The sequence below is a fragment of the Carassius gibelio genome, chromosome B4 (assembly GCF_023724105.1).
Source record: "Carassius gibelio isolate Cgi1373 ecotype wild population from Czech Republic chromosome B4, carGib1.2-hapl.c, whole genome shotgun sequence".
Lineage (NCBI taxonomy): Eukaryota > Metazoa > Chordata > Actinopteri > Cypriniformes > Cyprinidae > Carassius > Carassius gibelio.
This window is the reverse complement of record NC_068399.1, coordinates 16,709,580-16,730,609: the sequence shown is the minus strand read 5'-3', so window position 1 is coordinate 16,730,609 and position 21,030 is coordinate 16,709,580. Positions and strand designations below refer to the sequence as shown.

At 37.4% G+C, this 21,030-nt stretch overlaps 2 protein-coding genes across 15 annotated transcripts in view; both read right to left on the bottom strand.

Moving 5' to 3' along the window:
* LOC127956450 (ankyrin repeat and sterile alpha motif domain-containing protein 1B) overlaps positions 1 to 7,440 on the bottom strand; it is a 163,282-nt gene extending 155,842 nt beyond the window's left edge. For 2 of the 4 annotated variants that reach the window (XM_052554347.1, XM_052554345.1), the window contains exon 1: positions 6,933 to 7,434. In XM_052554347.1, coding sequence (XP_052410307.1) covers positions 6,933 to 7,063 — 131 coding nt within the window. In that variant the 5' untranslated portion in view covers positions 7,064 to 7,434. Of the gene's footprint in view, positions 1 to 6,932 lie in introns of all 4 variants that reach the window. The other 2 variants (XM_052554344.1, XM_052554346.1) reach the window with 2 other exon arrangements.
* Positions 7,441 to 9,766: 2,326 nt separating this feature from the next.
* Positions 9,767 to 21,030, bottom strand: part of LOC127956519 (UHRF1-binding protein 1-like) — a 33,238-nt gene continuing 21,974 nt past the window's right edge. For 2 of the 11 annotated variants that reach the window (XM_052554526.1, XM_052554530.1), the window contains 9 exons: positions 19,940 to 20,020; positions 19,523 to 19,674; positions 19,077 to 19,231; positions 18,768 to 18,918; positions 18,633 to 18,680; positions 13,781 to 14,037; positions 13,216 to 13,327; positions 12,835 to 12,995; positions 9,767 to 11,548 (listed from right to left, as the gene is read on the bottom strand). In XM_052554526.1, the coding sequence (XP_052410486.1) occupies positions 11,408 to 11,548; positions 12,835 to 12,995; positions 13,216 to 13,327; positions 13,781 to 14,037; positions 18,633 to 18,680; positions 18,768 to 18,918; positions 19,077 to 19,231; positions 19,523 to 19,674; positions 19,940 to 20,020 (1,258 nt within the window). In that variant the 3' untranslated portion in view covers positions 9,767 to 11,407. The remainder of the gene's footprint in view (positions 11,549 to 12,834; positions 12,996 to 13,215; positions 13,328 to 13,780; positions 14,038 to 18,632; positions 18,681 to 18,767; positions 18,919 to 19,076; positions 19,232 to 19,522; positions 19,675 to 19,939; positions 20,021 to 21,030) is intronic. The other 9 variants (XM_052554527.1, XM_052554533.1, XM_052554528.1 and 6 more) reach the window with 5 other exon arrangements.

The following is a 21,030-nucleotide window of genomic DNA, read 5'->3' as shown; positions in this document are numbered from 1 at the left end:
ACGGAGCAGTTAGCCTTAACACGTATTGCCACAGCTCTAGGAGAAAGAGCTAAACTGATCAGGGAACAGGAGGGATGCACTTTTAACCTGTGAAAAACCATTGAGACTCTGAATGATCTTTGCAACAAATGGGACAATGTGTTGCATGAATTGGTTATGCCCCCTGCTAAAAAGAGTGTGTGCTGGATGATGGTTCCCATCATGCAGTGCTCTTATGAAGCTCTTTAAACCCTTGAAAAGCTTTGGAACTGTGAATAATCTTTGCAACTAATGAGAAAATATTTTACATGTAACATGTTTTGTCCCATGCTAAGGACACAGTGTTCTGAATGATGTTTCCCATCATCATGGGAAAAGGACTGAGACTGTGAATGATATTTGTGATAAATATGTTAACAGAATAACGTTACATGTAACATGTGGTACATCCCCTACTGAAAAGATTGTTTTTGGAAGAGGATTCCCATCATACAATGCTGTTATGAAGTTCTTTTAATCTGTGAAGCACACTGAGACTGAAGCGAAGTGATTACAGTACATGTAACACGTTACATCCTGTCCAGTCCTAAAAAGAGTGTGTTACTGTGTTTAGTATGAGGTTTCCATCATGCAATGCTTTATGAAGCTCTTTTAACATGTAAAAAGCATTGATTGTGAATGATGTTAGTAACAAATGTTCTAATGAGATAGCATGTTATGTAACATGTTACACCCCCTGCTAAAACCAGAGCATGTTTTGGAAGATGCTTCCCACCATGCAATACTGTTTTGCTAATGTCCTTACCAGGCTTCTTAACTATTGACATAGGTAAACCAATTCCAACATGCAAGTTCTAGTTTAATCTAGTTTAACCATGTTTTGCAGTTTTACTGGTGAACAGCACGGCTATCAAATATTTGTATTTATTTTTACTTATGGACAAACAAAATTGAATAAACATTCTTCATGCAGTGCACACGAGCTTTCTTTAATCATTAGTATTTAAGTAAATTGAGCTTGACAGTGAAGGAAAAACCTGCATCTTTCTAATCTGCTTCAAACACTGAAGAGCGGTTCCTGCATAATAATGCAACAAATAAACATGTTACTTTTAATGAAATGTACCAATGTAATATGACTCTTCATACAGCACACCCACACTTCTTTCCTCCATTATCTGATGTGCACTGCATATAAAAATTGCAAGACCTCTGAAAGTCATATGTCCTTTACATGGATTCATTCACAATAGCAGACATTTTTATCCAAAGGTACTTACAAATAAAGACTTGAAAATGAAGAACTGCACTCAAATGGGTTTGCCTGACCAAGTAACTTCCTGAATTCAAATTAGAAATATTAACCAGTCCATGAAGTTTTATAATATTCATTAAGTTTGTTTTTTCATCTAATATTCCAATTTCATTTCTTTTTTTATTAGCTTTTTTATTTTTAGGTAACAATTCCAACTTTGGTCCACTGGGAAACAAACTTTTGTTACATGTTATAATGTTGCAACAATGAATGCGTTTGAGGATTAAATAATTATTAGTAAATTAATAAATAATTATTATTTGTGTGAGGTACTGTTCCACAGTCAATTACTGAGGTGAGCTGAATTTCTGATTTACTCTAAACGTCACATAAACAAGCTTTCCATGAAAGCATTTTATTTGTTTAAGCAGGACATAATTACCCAAAATAAGCCACAAAGTAGACCATGCTGATCATTTAAAAGTCTGGCTCTGCGAGTCTGGTTTGCAATTGTCTGGTTCCCATGCTGAGTCACTGTGCAAAAGTGAAACTTTCTTGATTTATGTAGACTCACACGCAAGTGAGCACTTGGAAGCAGACAGAACACACTCCATTCCATACAAGTCTGAACTTTGACCCTAATACGCCACCCCTTCCTCCCCTGTCCACTCGTCCCTTAATGGATGGTGATATATAAACACTCTCCTCCCTCTTTCTCTCTATCTCAGAACACTCCTCCACACTAGCTGACGGCTGCGCTCCAGACCAGAAGGTTTGGGAGCGGTCCATGTTTTTAGTAAGCGGCTCTGACAGTGAAGTGTGGATTGCTCTATGTGGTGCGCTCAATGGCACTGCGGTCTGTGTCGCTCAGCGGTCTGTTGCGGTGCCTGATAAGACGGGGGATAATGGCGCTGAATGTTTATTTTGATTAACTGCAGGGACATGACGAATCTGTGACTGCTCCAGACCGGCCAAGATGGAAAACAGATGCTAACTGCTCTTTTTTATTATTATTAGCAAGTAGGGATAAGTCACGATGGCTGACTTCTTGTACAACAAATAACTGGTCAATTTTCCTAATATTTTAGTGTTTTAATTAGTGTTTCATGCTTTAGGTGTTAGCCAGTTTGTATAGTAATTTTTTTTAAATCTTTATATATTAATATTTATATGACTGACAGAAACTTAAGCTTTGTTTCAAACTTAGCTAGCTGACTCGCTGTCTAGGGCCCTCCCCTAATGAAAATTAACCATGGTTTTACAAATAAAATAAAAATTACTATAGTTAAAACATGGTAACCATAAATTAACCATAGTTTTAATACACTATAGTTTAACCATGGTATTTGTAGTAAAACTGTGGCTATACAAATGATAAATAAACATGGCAAAAAACATGGTTACTACACTTTTACTATTAAACCATAGTTAATTAGCATTAGCTCATTGCTAAACTAACAGCGCAATACTCTATAAATCACAATTTTTATGGTATTTTTTCAGTATTGAACACAGCTAACATTTTTCTCACCTTATCCGCCATCTTGTATTTATATTTTCATCGATATGCATTATGGGATTGCCCTGTCTGTGTAGAGTATATGCAGTGCTGCCTTAGAATCAAATAAGGTATCTTAGAAGGCAACATAAATTAAGCTAACAACCTTCACACCAGCAGTGTGTCAGCAAAGAATGATTAACATGCTCAGTGACCAATCAAATTAGAGAAAAAGGGCATCAGAAAAGTGACTGGCAGCCAAAGAGAGATCCTCCCATCTTGTTTCCCATAACAAACATAATCGTCAGAGTATCCATAATGATGAATCAATGCCAGTAAGTGATGCTTTATTGTGTAGTGTATATGCTTTTAGTAAGATTGCAAAAGAATGGGGAAAAAATAACATTCAGACCTAAAAATACATCAAGCTACTGTTTCACAAGTCCAGATCATGACTCAGGCTCTTTAATAGAGAGACAAATAATCACTCCGCAATCTAGTTTATCATTATCATATTAAGCACCAAGCGTATGAATGTAGTATTATTTGAAATCATGTGTTTCTAAGTGCTGTGCTGCCTAATGCAGCATTCACAGTGTGTCATTATTGATGGGCTAATCCATTAGCACTATGAGGGCACATAACATTGATCGTACAGCAGTGGGTCCCGTCCCACATGCAACAGTGTATGTGTGTCAGAGGTCAAAGCCACCAACCTATGTCACTGGAACATACTTTATTCGTAATCCAGCCCGGGGTTTTTCCAAACTCACTTGCCTTACAGGGATTTTGACAGTAGGACAGAATATTAAAACGACCTACTACTGCTTTTGCCAAAACGTGGAGAATACAACAGAGCACACTGCATGGAATACTGCATCCCGACATGCAAAGTGCTCAACAATGTGCTATTAAACTAAAGAGATACATCCGTCATTTTTGACATCTGCTAAAAGCAAATACATTTTTTACATAAATTTGAATTAAAATGGAAAATAAATAAACATGCATCGATATTTCAAACATTTTGAACATCGAACATTTTGTCCAATAATTAAGTGATTGTCATATGAAATTTTTACTCATATAATATTTTAAATAATTCATTAAAATATTAAGATATTAATTTTCTACACTGTTTCTGAATAAAATATAAACAAAATAAAAAATAAAAACTATAATTATATTTAACAGCATTATGAAATTTGCATTTTTTAAAGATTGGCTTCAGGTAATCGCTAGATGATGGCAAAGGTAATCTAAAGGTGATGTAAGAAATGAGCAGATACAATTAAATATTCAATCATATTTAATTTATCGATACCTATATATCTTTAATATCAGCTGATAACCAATAGGGGACCCATCTACTGTTCATCCTTAAAAAAAATACTGTTTGAACTTAAAAAAAGAGTGCATTGCATTGTGGGAAACAGTATTCTGTGCAATGCACTCTGTTGTAAGTTCAAACAGTATACAACAATAGCTGTTTTTACGCATATTTTAAAGTTTCGCATCATAAACGAGTGATGGAACGCCTAATAAAAAAAAAAATCCATTACGCTCACTATCATATTAAAATTATAAAATTCTTAAGATACTGAAATTCTTTATTTTGTGTTTTGTTTTACTAGATAGATAGATAGATAGATAGATAGATAGATAGATAGATAGATAGATAGACAGCTAGTATTCCATTATGAACATTCTGAACATTCTACAACTCTTCAAGTGACCTTTGACCTGTCATAGACCCGCCCTCATTTTCAGATAAGGCCATGTGAATCCTCCTTGGGCAATGCTTCGTCACTAACTGTGACGCTGCAGAGCTCACAGAGAAAAAAAGCACAACTTCCAGCACTGTGGACATATGGACAGGGCCAGACCCCCCCAAAGCACCGCACTGTCCCAATCCTCCAGCCAACAGTCCTGACCCAATAAGAGAAAAACACAAACACAAAACACTTCCTACCTTCCAACCAAACAAACCTCAAGGATCGACCACAAAACAACAGAACAATGCCTTCTGTGCCCTATATTAAGGAGTGGTGGGATTCTGTCAGCTGTTGCTGCTGGAAAAATGCCCTATTACCAGGCCGAGGGATCTTTTGTCCAGGCAGCACACGCGCAGTATTGATTATATTCGCAGTTTTAACCAGCGAGGTGGCTGGTGTCTGAGCCGGGCGGCACACTTCTCTGCTCGATCAGCCTCTCTTGCTCTCACAGACGCGAGCAGGCATGTCGTTCCCAGGTGCCCTTCCCCCACCTCTGCCTGGCCATTCCCGAAGCATACGTTTCCTTCTCTCTGCTCCACACATTTGTCATTTTACATACTGATGTGGAGATGATCGTGTTCCTGAAATCATATACCTGAGAACTGCAAACACAAGCGTGCACAGCTGATCAAACATCACACATCAATCACGCAGAGTGAACAGAGCAACACACACTAGGTACAGGAGAAATCACTCTGTATTACGAACAGTACAGTGTGTTAAAGTTATTCTGAAGGTAAGATTTCTTCTTTTATGACGCCTTATTAACCCTTCAATAACTGCATGCTGCATGTTGTATCTTAAACATATATTATTCAGTCAATCAATAAAATAAAATATGTATCTGTCACTATAGAATAAACTCACTCCTTTGTTCTCAGAAATATTAGTTTTTATTTATTAGTTTTATTTTACATCACTGGAAGTTTATTTTTTTGTATGCAAAAATTTTAATTCATAAACAAAAATCGTTTAAATCTCCCACTGTCTTAAACTTACTAATTTCATCCCTCTGACTTATAAAAAAAAAAATACAAATAAAAAAACAAAAGACTTTCACTGCTTTATGAGTAAAATAAAAGAAAACAAAACAATAAAAATTAAATTTAAAAAAAGAAGAATATTTTTTTTTTTTTGCCCATATAATTAAAATCAATTGGGGTCCAAAAATGGATCTCAAACCACATTGACTTTCTTTGCATGGACAAAAAAATACAGCTATTTTACAAAATATTTTATTTTGTGTTCCACAGAATAATAAAAGTCAGGATTGGAATGACATGAAAATAAATGACCGTATTTTAATTTTCGGAAGAAAAGCCTTTAAGTATCAATTTATTCTCAGATGTTTCTTATAAAATGCCTTAGGAGACATACAAAAACTGAGTTGGCATACAGTAAGAGCGGGGCTGTCATTACATGGTGGCCCGGGATAAAATTTTATGGGTGGCTCCACCACCCTTCATTAGGCCAAATGAGCAGGACCATGGTGGGCACCCCCTCACTGCATTCCCATCTGATTCCCCCCTCGTACAGAACTATGAAATGAATGTGGGCAGTGTACAGCCCGGATCATTTAGTCTTGGAAGTATTTGATGAGAAAATCTTGAGTTAAAGGGACAGTTCACCTGAAAACTGACAATACAAAACTACAATTCAACATTACTCACACTGATGTTGTCCCAACCTGTATGATCTTCTAAGACACAAAAGAAGATATTTTAAACAATGTTGGTAACCAAAAGGCTCTGCTTCTTTTTTGGGACCACTCCCAAATAAAATAAAATAAAAAAAATCTTCTTTTATGTTCCAACACAGAAGAAAGTCAGTCATACAGGTTTGGAATGACATGAGGTTGGGTAAACAATGACAGAATTTTCATTTTTGAGTCAACTATCCCTTTAATACCATAATCTCAGACTTCTGATTGCAGACTTTGGTGTCTTGGCAAGACAGTTAAGACACTGAGCTCTCCTCTGCATCTCCAGAGCACACACGTCAGATCTCACAATGCAAGTCTATCAGGATACAAACAACAGCACTGCTTGTATTTAACATTAATGCGCACACTTTAGGGATGACTGGTGGGTTTTTAAACCGCTTGAACATGTTTCAGACAGATAAGCGAATGTCAAATCAAAGTTTGAGACGTGTAACGCAAAAAAAACATTAGAGAGTTTACAGACCTTGAAACTAAATGTCACAGCGGTCTTCCCTATATCCCGACACGCACCGTGTATGAGGGGCGCAGTGGGTCGGGGATGCCTAGAGTGGGTGTGTGTGTGTGGTGTGATGTATTGGATTGCTCAAGCAACTGCAATCCTTCTGTCTGTATTGATACAAACAGCACGACTTCCTGAAAGCCCTTTTTATTTCAGACACACATAGCCTACATAAACTTATCCGCCACGGTCTGTTTTCATACCTGAGTAACCCAGGCAGAGGTATGGAGCCCGAGCCCGATCCCAGCAATCCTTTCTTCCCACTCAACAGCTTCTCCACCAGCCCCACATTCCCGGTCCGCGCAGCCTCCAGCAGCTCCTGCTCCTTCCCCATCCCGGACACAAGTTTAATCCACGAGAACAAAAACAACCCGGACTGAACGGCGAGGTCTGCTTCTAGGAAGCCTGCGGCATGTTACCGACAAACAGACGCTCCGCCGCGCGCTGCTGTATGAATAAAGCCGCTAGTCCATACCGGAGCTCAATGTTGGAATGATGCACCGGATATTTCCTGTAACACGGTCCCAGTGTAGCTGTGCTCCTGACCGGCCGGTTGCCTGGAGAAGCCCTTTAAATCTCACTCACCAGCCGCTCTCCACACGCGCTGTTCTCCGCGCGCTCTTTCTTTCTCTTCTCTTCTCTGTGCGTGTGTGCGCGCAGTTGTACTGACAGCAGGGCGGCCCAGCATCAGTGTTTCTCTCTTTCTGTTCCTATATGGCAGTTTTCCGTTACGAGAAGAGAGAGCTGCTCCGGCTGGGCGTGGAGTCACGGACACCGAGCACTGTTACTGTAACCTTGTTTTGATTTCATTGGCGCACGAGGAGAAGATATCACATCATATTTTAAGACACGTTTCCACCCTACTGTGGTGGAGAGATGGTAATATGGTACTCCATGATTTCCATTAGAAAAAAAAACGTATAAATTAACGTAAAAAATATACAAAAGGTACAAATGGCATGGTAATTCTTTCAGTATTTATTTGTTTGTTTTGAAAGACAAGAATATTAATAATTTGCCTAATATTGATGATGAATCAGAATATAAACATGCCAAGAATGTGGGGTTCATGTAAACATGTTTCATGGTAAAGATAAAGGCAATATTCTCGTTTTCAAGAATACAGTAGGGGGGGAAATGCTGTATTTAATAACAAACACAGAACATTCCGCTAACGTTGTTTGATTCCTGCTTGGTTAAATGTCAAATTTCTAAACATTATATTAGGGGAGAACCTAAAATATTCTTCGGGGTTATCTTTAATATAATTAAGGTCATACAAACGGTTTATTTTGAATATTCAATGTAAATCATTACAAATCCCAGATAATGTTACCCTAATATTTTGGGGAACTAAATAATAACATCCTAGTTTATTTAAGGTTTAGTTTTTACAACCATTGAATAATATTCCAAGAATGCCCTGAGAACTAAAATTTGGGTCATACAAACAGCTTATTTAGAATATTTAGTTTTATTATTTTACCCGTTAACCTGAACAAGGATGCCAGCATCCTGAATTGTACAAAATTTTACAAACATTAAAAGATGTTTCTTGTTCTACATTTTGCAGTTCACTGTATTTTTGTCTATTGTCAAGGACAGGAATGAGGGTTAATAACTGCAGAAATAAATGCAGTCTAATAAATGCAGGATAAGCCCATAACAAGCATAAATGAATATTCTAAAATCTGTTGAGGATGATGCACATGTAAACAGTCACTGTTTGCATTTATATGCACACAAATATTCCTAGATTATTCTGGTCATATTCTTATTCCATGTCATGTTTACATTAACCAGATTTCAGTTTTATTAAACACTGTTAAAAGCCTTAATAAATCTGAAAACTGGTCCCTTATTTTGGTAATCATCTCATGTGGCAGTCATTCCATAATCTCATTCCATAATTTACCATGAACCACCACTATACTTTTTTTCTAAGAGATTGTATTTTTCAGCACTATAATTTTGAAATACTGAATGAACAGATTGCATTTTTTTTTTTTTTTTAGGTTTTGTTTACAACTTCACTAATATCTCAGCATTACTTCCTGTGCCATTCAGCTGTGAAGTCTTGAAGAGAGGAAAAAACAGTGCTAAAGACTGGAGAAGGAACACAACAAATGAAAGAGATGATCTGGTGTGTGTGTGTGTGTGTGTGTGTGTTTAAGAGAGAGAGAGGCAGCTGCAGGCCCACTGGGTGTTGGACAGAGTCACTAGATTTCAGCTTTGCCAAGAAACAGAAACAACCAGATCTTATGAGGCAGTTGTGTGCACGCTCTCTGCATTACTCACACAAAAACAAGCGGGTGTTCACTGTCTATTTAGTTTCGAACTCCAGGAATAAACTCCTTCATCGAGCAGCAAACAGAGCAGTATTCATCTGCCTTAATAGGCAATGCATAGAGTGGGATCGTACACACACACACACACACACACACACACTTGTGGGCCTGACTTTACAATTCATGAGAGTACCACATGAGATTGAGGTTGTACAGAGGTGAAGCCAAACCAAACAGAGATCACACAGACTGAGACCCTTTTTTTTGGAAACTCATGGGAAAAGGGACCTTTTACTGTAAGTAGCACCTAGCAAAAGTGATTCATCCCCCAAAAAGTCAAAAGTTGATGTAGAAAATACGTCAAAACATTGTGGGAGTAAAAGCATGATATACTGGACCGAGTATTTTCATTTATGTCAGTTTCTTAAGTATTATGACTTACATCCAAGTAATACACTGAAAAAAGAGAGAAGCCTGTTGTTTCATTGGAAGGTCAAGTTATGATATTTAAATAAAAAGCTTTTTTTTTTTTAATAATAAAATCACAAGGTCAGAAAATATGATTTTTACACAATAACATCATTAATGTATGTTTAGACAATATATTTCTAAATGCACGAATTTCCATTTCATGCCAACTTTATGACTAGGTAATTGATTAAGTGCATATTTTTCAGCCCAACAGGATCTTACATATAGATCTTCATTTAATAACTCAAATAATTAAACAAAAAGAGGAGAGTTGAAACTTATTAATAAAACATTTGAAATTTTATTTCCTCATTTTATTTCAGATGTCTCAGGTCTTCAGCAGCTTCTGATGGACACAAGGAATAACTATTTTACAAGTTTGCTTGTTTGAACATTTGTGCTAAAGAGGTGGGCCTCCATCTATAATGGGCGTGTCTATTATATATTGAGGCGGGGCTAATGTGGCATGGGGTGTGGCCTAGAACTACAAAATAAAAGTTCTTGTTTCCTACAATCAGGTGTCATTCAGCTCTCCATGGTCAAGTCCTAACACCTGAAAAATGTTCTCCAGATGGAAGCTTGTGTTGTGAAGAGCATTAAAACATTCATTTAGAGAACAAAATGTGAGAGAAATATCGAGCAGTACCTCTGAAGTAGGTGTGCAGTCACAGGCACTTGTAGAGGCCGCTGTAGAGAGGAAAAACCAAGCAGAAAGAAAACAAAAGGGAGGAGACAGAGTGAAGCAAATCCAAGAAAACATTTAAATAATTTTTCCCCGTCCTATTTCATCATAAAACAGGCCCTTCTCTTTTAAAGTATAAATAAGAAAAGCCAAAAACAAAAATGTACTTATACAAACTCTTAGATTTCATTTCATCTAAGTGGTTTTCACTCAACATCCATCCATCCGTTTTTTCTTTTGTTTTTGTTTTTTTGGTGCAGAAATGCTGGTAATCAGATCAACAATGTGACAAAGCATCAGTTAAACATTCCATGTTCAGACTGAATGGTATTTTAACATTAAATAACCCCTGAAAATTAATTTTGACTGTTGCAGTGCAAATATTAACATAAAAAGACAAACATGGAATGACCACGTTTTTAGTTGCGAATACTGAACTAATATCAAAGTGTTGCACTGCAAAACACAGAATCTGTCCATACAGTTAGAGAGATCGAGTCGTGCAAAATCCTGTAGTGTGTTTGTGAACATAATTCCGAAAACATATTCCCATTTTTGAGATATTAACATAATGAAGGTAAATTTGGACTACACCAATTCAATGGAACTTATTAACAAAACATTCTTTAACTACTATACATAACCACAAAAGTATTAATCACTAGATATTATAATGTCTTTAGTTATTGTTTAACAAAAGAGTTCGAAGCAGTGCAAAATTATTTTTTTAAGACATTCCTCCAAAGATATGACATTCAACATCACACACCCTGACACTTAGTGTGTAAGACTGCTCTGGGGTTAAAGGTCAAGGGTGGAATGTGCTTCTACATTGTGTACGAAAGTTTGAGAGAGATAGTGAGAGAGAATGTGAGTTCATCACCTCTTTGCTCGTCGACACAAAAATTAATGAAGTGAAAGACATATTGAAAACAGGAAGAGAGCAACAAAAAAAATCTGTGGAATTCCACAGGCTGTCCGAAGAGACTTTTCACTTGATTTTTTCTGATGCTAAAGCTTTGTGTGTATACTATAGTAAAGAACACTGTTCTTTAAGAGCAGATGCCACTGATTGCAAAGTCTGGATCCCGAGGTGAGATCACCGTCCCGGCACACATACCATCCTCTTCTCGGATGCAGAGTTGGGATTTTTTATGGGGCCGGGCCCCTCCAAGCACTCTGCTGCCCCCCAGTGGCAGGTGTCAGTCCTGTATGCACACACATACATGCACTGCCACTAGCTGTTGCTGCCCCTGCTGGTGAGTTTGAGGTTCTTCATTTGATGCTGGAGAGAGTCTTTCTCCATATGGGCTTCAGCTAGCGCCATCTTGGCTTTGGAGAGCTCAAGTTTCAAGCATTCATTCTCCTCCATGAGCAGCTGTGTGGATAAAAATAAATAAATAAACAAACATCAGCTTGGCACACAAAGTGTTAATTGTTTATCAGTCTAGATTTGCTAGATATGCAATTGTCATTGTATAATTGGGGGGTTATATTTTGAATAATTGTACTTTTTCACTAAGGTCCACATTTAATATTAATCAAGCTTTTACACCAACAACTTTATAGTTATGGTTTAGTTATGACCATTTTCTACACACTTTATTTGGCCCTCAGAATAATAAAAAAGAACTACTGTGAGACTTCTACAACTAAAATGATCAGGCGGCTTTTTAGAAACAAACTCATATAAGTCATATTTTGCCAAAGTTGGACATTTTCAGAAGAATATGCAGAGCTGTAGGTGCTACACCTTTTTACAGTTATCATTAGTTATTTCTTTAACTAATTTCTTTTTAATTTTAACAGCATCTATCTCAATTATTACATCATTATGACTGGGTGAGACACCAAAAAGGCATCACTAGTCAGGTTTCCATTTCAGGTTTGTGCAAAATGTTTGCATTATATTTTATATATGTCAATAGAAACTGTTGTGGAATGACAGCGTTTCCATTACCCAATGTTATGTGATTAAAATGAACATTTTCCTCTCATGACAAGTCATTGCGATGGATGCTCCAATGGCCATGCAGGAGTCATAATGCACCGTAGATGTGTGCAGTGTAAATAAGGGGTTATCCACGCTTTAATAGCAAGGAAAGCCCTTTATAATACGTGTGTAATATACAATTCTTTGATAAAAGCACTGTGCAATATATGGGATTTTTTTTTGCAAAATGTATGTTTCAATTAGGTGTATTTTCAATATTTTTTTCAATTTTAACAATTTGAAGGTTAATGGAAATGGGGCTATTGATGTGTAACTGTGTGTAAATGTTACAGGTTTCTGTCATCGGAAATCGAAATATTTCAGAACAAGCCGTTGTTTGCAGCCTAGTTTCAATAAATTTTTTTTTGGATTGAGGAAGTTCTGAGTTTTTATAGTAAAGTATGTTTTCACAGCACATAAAATAGATTTCCATAGAAAACTTCATTTTTTATAAAATTATCCCTTTAAAATGTAAATAAACCAAGTGAAAAAAAACAAAAAAACAAAACAAACAGCAATCTTGCATCACCGTTAAAGGATTACAAACATACATGGGTATTTAGATCACAAACCGAAATGTTCACATAAAGCTGCAATTTTACAGCATTATGTGGACGTAACCCAGATCATGCAAAAAATATTTTACATATCGCAAGTTGTTCGTTGTGTACCTGTTCTCTACTTGAGGGGGTGGGGCTTGTGGGTGACAGAGCTGCAGTCTGAGTGGCTTTCGGCTCACTGGCCACACCTACAGGAACTTCAGGGACAGAACTGAGCCTGCTGTCATTCACAGGCCCCGCCTTCTGAAGCTTTGAGTCCGCAGCACGCTCAGCTGTCCGAGGGGAGAAAGGGGGAGGGATGCGTTAAGTACGTGCATTCCTGAGGTTTAATTCTATCTCAAAATAATTAAAAATAGAGGCAAACTTCAAAGTAAAAGAGATTTGCATGCATGTGCCAAAGGGAGGGAAAATTATGCTATAAGGAACAATTAAAGTTTAGGAGAGGAGGAGGTAGCAGGAAGAGAAAAACAGGAAGTAAGGGACATGAATAACCTCCTCCGATGCTGAATGAGCCATCATCTTGGCGATGAATAAGAAGATTGTGAATATGCACGGCAATGGGCGTGGCCTCGGGCTCTGATGCTTTGTCACGGGGACCATCATCCTGATTTAAACACATATATTAGTACATACATGCTGGTTCCGGATAAAACTGTGAGCCTTCTTGCTATCTATTATGGGTTTTTTTATTGAAATCAGTGCATTCTGGGATTGCAGCTCACTAGGTTTTGGAACCGAGGAGCTGTGTACAATCATGCATCGTATATACCAAAACATTGCTACTGGTGATAACTTTAATATCCATATCATGTTAATACAACATATTCAATGGTATCAGACATAACCCAGCACCAGAACCTACTGCTTTCACACAAAATCTTGTTGAGGACATGACAGATGTAAGCAAGACCCAAATTCAAAAAGCTCATCTTAAATTAGATTCATTGGCCAAAAAAAAAAAAATAAAAAAAAAAAATAAATAATAATAATCTAAAGTGATAGCAGATGATAATTCGGATAAAATCTGATATTGTAACAGTCTTGTGTCTAAATGTACCTTCAGATTGACGTGTGTATCTTTGATGGTGATCTCCATGGGGAGAACCTGGGAGGTGGAGTCATCCTCCATGAAGAGAGCGAGGTTTCGCAGTGATGTCATGAGGAAGTCGGCACTGAAGGCCTGTAGGCGGCACTGCAGGAAGCCATTCTGTTCGGCCAGAGGAGAGTGAACCGCAGCTCCCGGGCCGCTTTCAAGCCTCACCTGCACCTCTGGATTTAATAACACCGTGCTGAGGTCCGACCCTGACCCAGAGCCTGGGAGAGAGAGATTGATAAATATCAGAAATTGAGTAATGTGCTAATATTTTCCTCAACAGACTTTTTTAGTTTAAAGGTTCTGAGTTTGGATCCATGAAATGCTTTGTTCACACCGACAGATGTGTTCTTCAAATGAGATATACTGTAATTAAGACTTCTGATCATATCACCAAGCAAAGTAATATCTAGTTAGAGTTTAAATATTTTATTAGTTCACTAAACGCCAAGCTTCAATGAAGAAAAATGGTTCCTAGCAAGTGGCTTTGAGGCAAGACGAATGATCTAGTTCAAACAAAATCAACATTTAAATGAGAACATAAAGTCATTCGACTGATTACATGGTTTCTCAGCACATAAATAATTGAGCGGTCATGAAATCTGGATTTGAGATAAAACTGTTTAAAATAAAACTTATCCATACAGTGTTATTATCTAATAATCAATTTGATTGTAAACTGCAATGTAAAAAACAATCATCCAGGCGAGAAGAACACTGAAATAATAATACAGTAGTATTACTAAAGTCCTCCAATTTTATTTCCAATACAATTAATAACTATAACAGATGAAAGACGGCACCAGTTGCGTTTGGCTAAAATTAGAGGATGGGACCATGGTGTGAAAGAACAGTCTTAATTGGAGAATAACAGACTTCAGAATACTGCGATTGACCAATCAGAATCAAGTCCTTCAGACAGTGTCATGATAATGAATGCCAAACTCAAAGATACAAGCATATCAGCTGCACTTGAACGCAGCAAGAAATGTTATGCCGATAATACAGTAAGTGTTCCTGCTGCTGGATAGCCTAATGTATCACTGATTATTTACAGTGCCATTAAACTTTTTCAACTATAGTTCCTGTAGCTCTCATTGAAAATGAATCATTCAAACCACAGATCACGGTCAATGTGAACACCCTTTTATATTTTAGATGCCGTTATACAAAATACACACAATAATAACGAAGATCTACATGATGAAAACACCATCTACTCCATGTTACTGCATGTTTCTCCATGCAACTCAATAAGCTTTGGATCTAAGAGGACACGTGAACGTGTACACAGTCATGCAGGAAAACAATGGCTCACTAATGAGTAGAAAAATAAGGGCCCGCTACATAGACTGTGGAACCAGACGGCAAAGCAGGACACGGGAGACAGCCACCAGAGTCTAAAAATAGACAAATCCAAAACATTGAAACCCTGCACTTAAATTATGCATTGAATCCAAAATGTCAGCACTACAATGCCTGCGGTAATGAATAGAAATCTCATTGAAATTCATTGAAATTTCCTACAGCAGAGGGCAGAAAGGAGACATCAAATGATATCGGGGCTGTGCAGTTCGGCGGTCCCAGAGGGTCTCATGGCAGAGGAGTCCGCGGTATCTACTTCGCTGGCTGCCCTACATGTTCTTGCTTTCGAGAAGACTGAAGATTTGAAACTGAGACTGCATTAACATCCTCACCTCCTCTGCCCAGAACAGAGAGGAAAAACACCCGACGCAGAAGCTTGTTAAATAAGAGATATAACCGAGTAAAGAAATGGGGAGACAGAATAGGCAACCAAACTCCTTACAAAAGTACTGAGGCATTGCTATGGTAAGATGATTGTAGCAGATGGTACTAACATAGTACACTAGCATATACTGATGATAATCATATTTATATTCTGTGGTATTTGCAGTATTCCAAAGCACTTCAAGGAACACTATGGTACATGTCCAAAAACATGGTTTTATCATGGTACTGTGTCCAAAAAAAACTTAGTACCATGTGCTTTTGTAAATTCAAAGAGTTTAATACAAATTTGACATGACTTTTTGAATAAAATGTTTTTTTTTTATAATTATGAATTCCAACCTATGAATATTTATAATGTCCACTTGAATAATATTGGAAATTGCTATCTTGCAATTTAACTCTAATAGAATAGAAATGATATGACTCAATTATAATCAATTCATTTTCATTCATTCTCTTTAATGCATGACAAACACGTTCTTATGTATTGCTTCATTTACATTATGATTATAATATTGTAGAAAAATATAGGGGTGGCTCTAAACTTTTGTCCATGTGCATGAAGTTCAGTTTAAATTTCTTGAAAGGAGAGTTAAAGGGATAGTTCACCCAAAAAATGATAATTCAGCCCTTTGTGTCGTTCCAAACCCGCAAGACCTTCTATCATCTTTGGAACACAAATAAAGATATTTTTGATGAAATCCGAGAGCTTTCTGACTCTGCATGGACAGTAATGCCACTGACACGTTCAAGGCCCAGAAATGTAGTAAGGACATCATTAAAATATGTGACCCTGGACCACAAATTAGTCTTAAGTGGCAATTTTTCGAAATTAAGATTTATACATCACCTGAAAGCTGAATAAATAAGCTTTCAATTGATGTGTGGGTTATTAGGATCGGAATATATTTGGCAGAGAAAAAATAGAAATACTGAGAAAATAACCTTTAAAGCTGCAGTCGGTAAGTTTTGACGCTCTAGCGGTTAATAAACAGAACTGTTTGCGTCTTGCGGAAGAACATCGTAGCCGGAACTACTTCTCTCTGTTTATGTCTATGAAGAATCACAAAGGTACAGGGTTACTCCGCCGCGGTAACCCCGAAGCAATCTAAAAGTCAGAATATAAACACTTATTATAGGTGTACCCTAGTGATTCAGGACAAGCTAAAAACACGGTTTGGAAAACGGATTCATGGTGTACTCGCTTATTATATACATTTTTCTACATTTTGAACACAAACAAAGTTACGGACCGCAGCTCTGTTTGGTTGTTTTTTACCGGGAGCGCATGACTTTCTGCAAATGGCAACAGGACCACTGGGAGGAGCCAGAGGAGCTTGATCTTTTCACAGATTATCTGTCTCATATTCTACTGTCAGGACATAATGACAGGTTTAACAAATATGTAAAAAATATATCTTTACAAAAGTTCCCTACTGCAGCTTTAAAGTTGTCCAGATTAATTCTAAGCAATGCATATTACTAATCACTAATCAAAAAATTATTTTTTCATATATTTATGGTAGGAAATGTACAAAATCTCTTGATGGAACATGATCTTTACTCAATAGCCTAATGATTTTGGCATATAAGAAAAATCAATCATTTTCACCCATACAAAGTTTTATTTAGCCATTGCTAAAAATATACCTCAGCGACTTAAGACTGGTTTTGTGGTCCATGAGGGTGAGTAATTAATGATAGAATTTTCATTTTTGGGTCAACTGTTGCACTTCACACATCCAGCATCCTGTGTGAATACACTGGAGTTAGAAATGCTCCGACCCCATTACAAGGAGAAAAAGCGATCCGATCACTGGTATTCCTGTCATTCCGGACTCAACTTCTCGATTAATCCTAGAACAGATGTGACTAAAAACAAGCAAGCGCAGCACTTTCTCTCCCTAGTGAAGATACTGAAGAAAAATACTGCAGGAGGAAAAAGTGAATAAGTCAGAATAACTGAAACTAGAGAACATGGGAGCAGATACAGAGAAAGATACAGAGAAACAGACTGGAAAAACAGAGGCAAGCACAATCAGTCAAGAGAAACTGAGCAGAGAAAAGCCTAGAGATTAATCCTTGGAGAGGAAAGAGGCAGTGCACTGAAACAGCCCAGATAGATGAGTCTGTATGTGTGTGTTTATGTGTGTACAAAGTCTCCTGAACCAGCAGTTCTGCTACTGCGGAACCCAGTGGTCTGTGACAGTAGAGAAACAACAACACAATACCAAAGCAGCTATAGGAGAGAGAGAGAGAGAGAGAGAGAGAGCAGGAACCAGTGAACGAGAAAATGCTCCATTAACAGCACACACAACCTACAACACTGCTTCAAAAAAGTAAAAATAAAAAACTCTTATTTACATACTCGTCCACCAGCTGACTAAATGTTTTCAGCCAAGGTGCTTTAAAGGGGTTCATATCAGCGTTCAAAAGTTCTAAGTCAGTAATTTATTTTATTTTTGTATTTTTTGAAAGCAATTCATACTTTTATTCAGAAAGGGTGTGTTAAATTGATCAAGAGTGACAGTAAAACATTTTCAATGTTAAAAACAATAAATGTACAAATAAAGGCTGTTCTATTGAATCGCACCAGCTTTCATTAAAATATTAAGCAGCACAACTGTTTTCAACACTGATGATAAAAATAATAATAATACATTTTCTTGAGTGCCAAATCAGCTTCTTAGAAAGATTTCTGAAAGATCATGTGACACTGAAGACTGGTTTAATGGCTGCTGAAAATGTAGCTTTGCCATCACAGGAATATATATTAAAAAAAGAAAAAGAATAGAAATAAGTCATTTTAAATTGTAATAATATTACTATTTTACTGTATATTTCTTTTATTAAATGCTGTAGATGTAGCTTAGGTGACCATAGAGTGACCATGGAACTTTTTAATAGTAGTATTCTCGCTAAACACAAAAAGTGCTGAAAGAGTGATCACACAACACACACAACTCAGACTAATGCAAACTCACAGACAGAATCAACACTCACAAACATGCCAACGAACACACACACACACACACACACAATGCAAAAATATGAAGATACACACTTGAAGTACCTTCGCAACTTTGAGCGACTGATGCTGTAGACAATAAACCTGAAGAAACGCAAACAGCAAGTATTTATCAGGTGTAACAGCAACACTACACACACACACACACACACACGTGTCAATCAGTCTTACCCAGGCCGCGGTTGCTAAGATACTGCCGCAAACTGACATTGCCGAGCTGGTTGGGTCGGATTCGTCCTACCTCCAGAGCAACTGCTGTATCATCTCCCTTCAGATCCAGAGAACAGCAGACTGACTGAATCTTCAAAACCAGCACAGACACCTGCAAATTCACGCAATACAGATATTTTATATATAGATACTAATAGATGCATCATCAAATTGCTTTCATTCAGGAGAAGAGAAAAAGATAACATTATCAACCAAGTTGAGCATGATATAAAAAGGAGAATGAAAGAATAAATAAAAAGCGGTTATTACAAGGTCTTTCGTGGGTTCATCTATGCTCTGTGAGGCATTGCTGATGGCGTCAGGTGACTGGCCCTCATCTGCCTCCTGAGCGAGAGTCACATTTGTCCCTTCTGTGGAAATCTGTTCATTTTGAACATCCTTAAAACCAGATATTGATATGTCATCTGCAACAAAAAACATTTGTGTATTATTTGGTAAGAACAAGAGAGTGTAACAGCATATCCAGAGCCAAATTGAGTTGCAAAGCTCATAACATCTGGGACTGATGTTTAGCCTATGCTAAATGGAAAATAAATTGGTTCTCAATAAATTTTCAGCATTGCTCCATTAATGGAACAAAAATAGCACAAAAAGATAGGCATTACAATACTGCCTCCTTGTGGTCACAAATCTAATACCGCGCTTGTATAAAAAGAAAACCACAAGTACAATATGGTGTTCAGGAGCACATATACCTCTCTCCAGCAGGCTGTAGCTGTCACAATCCTCGAGTGAGTAACTGTCAATGGAGACATCATCCAGAGACTGTAGTGAAGGGCTTTTCTTCATGAGCTTAGAAAAGGATACTGAGAAACTCGACTGCGACTTGCCCTGAATCAATCGACCACTGCGGAGTACATGCACAAAAAGTAGAGAACAGTGAGCATGACAGTGAATGAGCATGTTAGTACCAACACAAATGATACTAAGGCGGCAACATTTTTGGCACTAGTCAGAGACCGAGTCGCCAAACTCAGCGCAAATCCACAGTCCTACACATAACACAATGAAGGACAAGCTAGTGCGAAATGATCACAAACACGATACCAGTTTTCTGCACAAACATTCACGCATACACAGATGGGCACAGAGTCCTAAGGAGGGTGTCTTACATGTTGGACATGGAATATAAGGAGGTAGACCTGCTGTGCGTGGAAGTTAAGAGGTCAGAGACCACTGATAAACTGCCTTTCCTTTGGAAGAGAGAGATCAAACACACACACACCCAAATGTCACATTTAGAGCAAAGAAGCAGTTGTGCATTGGGTTTTATTCCCAAATACAGTTGCGATCAAAATTATTCAACCCCCTTGACCTGCAAGACATTTTGCTGCGGTGAACAACATTTTATGAAATCAATTCAACAAATGCATCAGTAAAGTATTAGAGACAGTTTGTTAATACACTTGTGAGTGATTCTGAGAATGGAACATTGATGAATCATGATAAAATTCAAACTGGCTCTAAACATTCATGTTCAAAATTATTCATAACATTAAATTACTCTCATAACATTAAATCTCATCTGTATCAATCCAATCTACATTCAGTTCTAACATTTTCTATTCTACACCACTGGTGAAAAGTGCACCAGTGCTACTGTCATGAATGTAAATTTAAAACTGACAAGAAAAAAAATGATTCTTGAAATTATTAAAGGTGCTGTATGTAGGTTTTTGACTTTACTGAAGCATAAAAATACCATAATATGTTTGCAGAAATTTAAGAAACATTCTAAGTTAACATACTTGTTTATCTGAAAAACAATACTACAGTCATTTATCTTAATTTATTTCTGGTAATTCTAAAAGACCTTGATTAACTGGTTCAGGTGTGTTTCATTAGGGATGGAACTAATTCTGCAGGAAGGTGTCCTTCCAGGTCTAGACTGGGTTAGGATGAAATTCAAAGAGTTTCATGGGTTACTAACTAGGCCAGGGATGGGCAACTTGGGTCCTGCAGAGTTTCACGCCAACCCCAATTAAACACACCTATACAATGCTTTTATGGTAACAAGAATACTAGAGGCAGGCGAGTTTTCATCAGGATTGGAACTAAACTTTGCAGGACAGTGGCCCTGCAGGACCAAAGTTGCTCATCCCTCATCTAGTCCATGGGTAGCTAACCCTGCTCCTAGAGGGCTTGCAGCATTTAGCCAACCCTAATCAAATACTCCTAAATCAGCTAGGTTTTCATCATGATT